The 5,981-nt window shown below is 47.8% G+C and overlaps 1 protein-coding gene across 1 annotated transcript in view; it reads right to left on the bottom strand.

Moving 5' to 3' along the window:
• Positions 1-5,981, bottom strand: part of LOC308167452 (ankyrin-3-like) — a gene marked incomplete at its 5' end in the record, with an annotated part of 128,951 nt that overhangs the window by 76,780 nt on the left and 46,190 nt on the right. The window contains 4 exon segments of the mRNA XM_080541870.1: positions 1-20; positions 1,070-1,267; positions 1,660-1,758; positions 2,916-3,014. The exon segment at positions 1-20 is cut by the window's left edge and continues 79 nt beyond it. Coding sequence (XP_080397996.1) covers positions 1-20; positions 1,070-1,267; positions 1,660-1,758; positions 2,916-3,014 — 416 coding nt within the window.

A 5,981-nucleotide genomic window follows, 5' to 3' on the forward strand; every position in this document is an offset into this window, starting at 1 on the left:
TGGAGTGGTGTGAAACCGTTCTTAAAAAAAAAAGACAGAAACAGGAAAAAAAAAGTTCCCAAACGACTCTCTCTCTCTCTCTCTCTCTCTCTCTCTCTCTCTCTCTCTCTCTCTCTCTCTCTCTCTCTCTCTCTCTCTCTCTCTCTCTCTCTCTCTCTCTCTCTCTCTCTGTCTCTCTCTCTCTCTCTCTCTCTCTCTGTTATAAATGTGTGTTGGCAGTGTTGAGAGAAACGTGTAACCAGACTCTGGAAAATCTCCCGGGTTTCTCCTTTTTTTCCCTCCTTTTCTTCCCCCTCTCCTCCTCTGGCTAACCAGACAAACATGTGTGGGAGTTTAACAAAAGCTTTATTTCCACAGTTTGAGGACGATGCTGCCTCTCGCTGCTTTGAGGTTTGGCTCCAGTATTATTACTTCAGTTTCCTCTCCATTTCTCCCCCCCACCCTCCTTTTTTTCTTCTCTCTCTCTCTCTCTCTCTCTATAAACTGGGTGGACACGCCTTTTCTGTTCCGATTACTTAAGACGATGACAGTGTCCTGACAGACTTTCTGGTTCTCCTTTTTACCAACCGCCTGAGAGCAGAGAGAGAGAGGGACACGAACAGATCTACTGCAACATGTGATGTTGTTTCTACCCCACCATCCCTACCCCACATGTTGCAGAGTCACTACCCATCTTCCAGCAGAGACTGAAGACCTCCATCTCTTCAGGTTACACCTTAACTGCTCCTCCTGAGACATCTACTACCCCCCCTGAACTGTGTCTCCTGAGACATCTACTACCCCCCAGCACTGCGTCTCCTGAGACATCTACTACCCCCCAGCACTGTGTCTCCTGAGACATCTACTACCCCCCAGCACTGTGTCTCCTGAGACATCTACTACCCCCCAGCACTGCGTCTCCTGAGACATCTACTACCCCCCTTGTACTGTTTCTCTGTTTCTCCAGTGTCTATATTATCTTAATAATACTACTAGTAGTATTACTGTTATTACTAAACTAATAACACCCTAACCCCAACCCTGCCCCCCCCTCCTCACCCTAACCCTGCCCCCCCCCCCCCCTCCTCACCAGGGCCTTGGCGTTGGGGTTGGCCTTCTTGTCCACGATGACCTTGGCCACCTTGTAGTGTCCGCAGTGCGCCGCCACGTGCAGCGCCGTCAGGTAGTCGTTGGTCACGTCGTCCACCGGGACCTCGTGGTGCAGCAGGAGCTGAACGCAGTTGAGGTGGTCCCCCTGGGTCGCCATGTGCAGGGGGGAGAGGCCGTTCTACACACACACACACACACACACACACACACACACACACACACACACACACAGGTCAGGTGGTCCCCCTGGGTCGCCATGTGGAGGGGGGAGAGGCCGTTCTGAAGGGGGGGGGGGGGGGCACACACACACACACACACACACACAGTCTATATCTCCATGGTTACCAGGTCTATATCTCCATGGTTACCTTGGTCTATAACTCCATGGTTACCAGGTCTATATCTCCATGGTTACCGTGGTCTTAGAAAGTCTATATCTCCATGGTTACCTCGGTCTTAGACAGGTCTCTGTCTCCATGGTTACCATGGTCTTAGACAGGTCTCTGTCTCCATGGTTACCTTGGTCTTAGACATGTATATCTCCATGGTTACCGATATCTCCATGGTTACCTTGGTCTTAGACAGGATGGGGGCTCCGCGGTCCAACAGCATCTCCACCACCTGCTCATGACCGCTCCTGGCCCCGCAGTGGAGGGGGGTGAGGCCGTCCTGCAGGGAGGGAGGGGGGGGAGGGAGGGGGGGAGGGAGGGAGGGAGGGAGACAGACAGACAAACAGACAGACAGACAGGTCCATTACACTGACCTGGTCCATTACACTGTCAACATGAGCCAGGTTTGTAAAAATACAATCCTCTTCACCTATTAGCCTATTAGCCTATTAGCTACCTAGCGATTTATTAGGGTTATGCCATAAAAGTTATTCTACTTTGTAAAAAACAAAAACTAAATGTCAGTGAAGTTCGCTGCAGTATCAGTCAAGAGTTGTTTCTCTGTTACGATAACTGTACGTTGAACAGAGACAACAGAGATGTCAGGGACAGAGGACCGCCCAGCTGCAGATCATTGAGGAGAATATGAACCATATGTTTATGTTCTGCTGCGTAATCTGTGTCCAAATTAAAACATACGGCTCTCTCCTATTGTGGTGTGAATTAAATTAAACTGTGCAGGCTAGCGAAAGAGTTACAACCTTTTGAATGTGTACTTAACTAAGACACAATAATAAAACTGACTTTTTCGTCCATAAAATAGGTAAGTTACTTACTTAGGGTTGTAGATGTAGTGTGTGTGTGTGTCTGTGTGTGCGTGTGTGTGTGTGTGTGTGTGTGTGTGTGTCTGTGTGTGCGTGTGTGTGTGTGTGTGTGTGTGTGTGTGTGTGTGTGTGTGCGTGCATGCGTGTGTGTGTCTGTGTGTGTGTGTGTGTGTGTGTGTGTGTGTGTCTGTGTGAGGTGCAGCTTGGTTAAGTTAAACAAAGTATTATCCCTCAGCAGCCCTGGGTTATAACCTGCACTGTGCCTTTAAATAACAGTCTAATATTCTCCACACTAGGAAATAATGACAACTATAAACCCGCTGCCCATGGAACAGTATGGCAGGGGGGAGTACAATATTGTTGCCGTGGTGATAGTGGTACAGTGTTGTTGCCGTGGTGACGGCTGTACAGTGTTGTTGCCGTGGTGATAGTGGTACAGTGTTGTTGCCGTGGTGACGGCTGTACAGTGTTGTTGCCGTGGTGGCGGCTGTACAGTGTTGTTGCCGTGGTGGCGGCTGTACAGTGTTGTTGCCGTGGTGACGGCTGTACAGTGTTGTTGCCGTGGTGACGGCTGTACAGTGTTGTTGCCGTGGTGACGGGGGGCGGGGCTGACCTTGGTCCGGGCGTCTATCTTGGAGCCTCTCTCCAGCAGCAGCTTCACCATGTTCCCGTTGCCGCGCTTAGACGCCACGTGCATGGGCGTGATGTCATTCTGCAACACACACACACACACACACACACACACACACAGGTTACAATACACACACCTTAACACACACACAAACACACAATACAACCCTAACCCCTCTCTTAGACGCCACGTGCATGGGCGTGATGTCATTCTGCAACACACACACATATACGCAGGTTACTATACACCCTAACACACACACACACACACACACACACACACACACACACACTACAACCCTAACCCCTCTATTAGACGCCACGTGCATGGGCGTGATGTCATTCTACAACCACACAGCAACATATACAGTAGATTACAATACACCCTAACACACACACACACACACACACACACACACACACACACACTCACACTACATCTACGACCCTAACCCTAACACATGTGCATGGCCGTGATGTCATTCTACAACCACACAGACACACAGGTTACAATACACACACCCTAACCCTAACACACACACACACACACACACGCACGCACGCACGCACACACGCACGCACACACACACACACACACACACACACACACACACACACACACACACACACACACATCTACAACCCTAACCCTAACACATGTGCATGGCCGTGATGTCATTCTACAACCACACAGACACACAGGTTACAATACACACACCCTAACCCTAACACACACACACAGACACACGACACACACACACACACACATACACACACACACACACACACACACACACACACACACACACACACACACACACTACATGTTTAATAGTCACAGTAGTGGTCTGCTTGGTTATGAGTGTTGGTTGTGTGTGCAGGACAGGGCTGTTGGGACACTCTCACACTCTCTCCTTCCCTGCCTGTCCTGGTCTGACTGGCTGAGTGACAGCTGCTCTGACCAATCACCACGCTGGGCTGTGTTTCAGGACTGACATAAGGGAACACCTCCCTCTAGTGACAGATGACCAGACTGATCCTATCTCAGATCTACTGTACGGTAGTTGACAGAGCCATGACAGGATGGAACTCCTTACCCAAGCATGTTAGTAAAACTAATTCTAGAATTTAGAACTAGAACTAGAACTAATTCTGCACTTTCAAGAAAACAATAAAAGAGCAACTTAATACAATTAACGCTGAATGAACAGTAGATTATTTATCTCGTTTGTTGATCTGTTGTATTTTCATTTATTTGGGGGGGGGTTTAATTCATTTTTTAATTGTATTCTTTTCTTTTGTTATTATGATGTCTGTATGTATACGATGTTTACAATTGTCTGTATGTATATAATGTTTACAATTGTCTGTATGTATATAATGTTTACAATTGTCTGTATGTATATAATGTTTACAATTGTCTGTATGTATATAATGTTTACAAGTATCTGTATGTATATAATGTTTACAATTGTCTGTATGTATATAATGTTTACAAGTGTCTGTATGTATATAATGTTTACAAGTGTCTGTATGTATATAATGTTTACAATTGTCTGTATGTATATAATGTTTACAAGTGTCTGTATGTATATAATGTTTACAATTGTCTGTATGTATACAATGTTGACAATTGTTCAAATATGATTTTTGTGTCGGACCCCAGGAAGACTAGCTAATGTCATGGCATTCACACATGGTCACCTCCTATGTAAGCCTGAGCTCTGAACCCCCGGAATGATGTCATACGTTGTGTTAAAGCCTGGTCAGACTGCTGGGGCTCGTCTCTATGGGCTGGCCCACCCTGCCTACCACACTACAGCTGGGGGGGATTCCATCAACCTCGCTAAAGGAAACTCCAGGCTTATTCTGATGAATCTCGTGAGAGTTATCTTTAGTTTGAGTTATCTATAGTTGAGTTATCTTTAGTTTGAGTTATCTATAGTTGAGTTATCTATAGTTGAGTTATCTATAGTTGAGTTATCTATAGTTGAGTTATCTATAGTTGAGTTATCTATAGTTGAGTTATCTTTAGTTTAGAGTTATCAGTTTCCTGTTGGGAGATGGGAGATAACATGTACTCTAACATCCATGAATGGGCCTTTGTCGTCCTGTGTGAAAGTCTCCCCAGACAGACAGCAGAGAATGACACACAGGCCTTCCACCTGCGTTGTCCACAGGGTTTGAGGTCAGACTCACATTGTTACAGAGACACAGAGGAACCCTCCATGAAACTAAGGGAAGAGGCTGTCTGAGGTGCCTTGCCTGTGTGTGTGTGTGTGTGTGTGTGTATCTCTGATTGTATATCTCTGAGTGTGCGTGTGCGTGTACGTGTACGTGTACGTGTGCGCGTGTGTGTGTGTGCGTGTGTGCATGTGTGTGTGTGTGTGTGTGTGTGTGTGTGCGTGTGTGTATGTGTGTGTGTGTGTGTATCTCTGATTGTATATCTCTGAGTGTGCGCGTGTGTGTGTGTGCGTGTGTGCATGTGTGTGTGTGTGTGTGTGTGTGTGCGCGTGCATGTGTGTGTGTGTGTGTGTGCGTGCTGTGTGTGTGTGTGTGTGTGTATCTCTGATTGTATATCTCTGAGTGTGCGTGTGCGTGTACGTGTACGTGTACGTGTGCGCATGTGTGTGTGTGCGTGTGTGCATGTGTGTGTGTGTGTGTGTGCGTGCGTGTGTGTGTGTGTGTGTGCGTGCGTGTGTGTGTGTGTGTGTGTGTTTATACTCCAGTAGACTGACACCAGCAGCTGTAGAATGAGGCTGCTCAGCGATGCGTCCTCACACACACCCCCCTGAGATTCCCTTCATACCACACGGCCCTGATACAGCACGGGGCTCGGGGGGGTCTGGAACCTGACCGCAGACACAGCCGGGGCTTCAGGACAAGCCCTGGGGGCCCTGGGGGCTGTACTCCAAAACCCCACCAAACCCCTCTCTATTGTACCGCTGAAAAGCAGTCACCGAACAGTCCTCGGCCAACATATCCCTCCGTATCCAGGGTATGTGGTATGTCAGTGTGGATGTTGGCGCCGAGCCCTGTGACCAGGTCT

Source organism: Nansenia antarctica (assembly GCF_963989245.1).
Source record: "Nansenia antarctica genome assembly, chromosome: 11".
In the NCBI taxonomy this organism is placed as follows: domain Eukaryota; kingdom Metazoa; phylum Chordata; class Actinopteri; order Argentiniformes; family Microstomatidae; genus Nansenia; species Nansenia antarctica.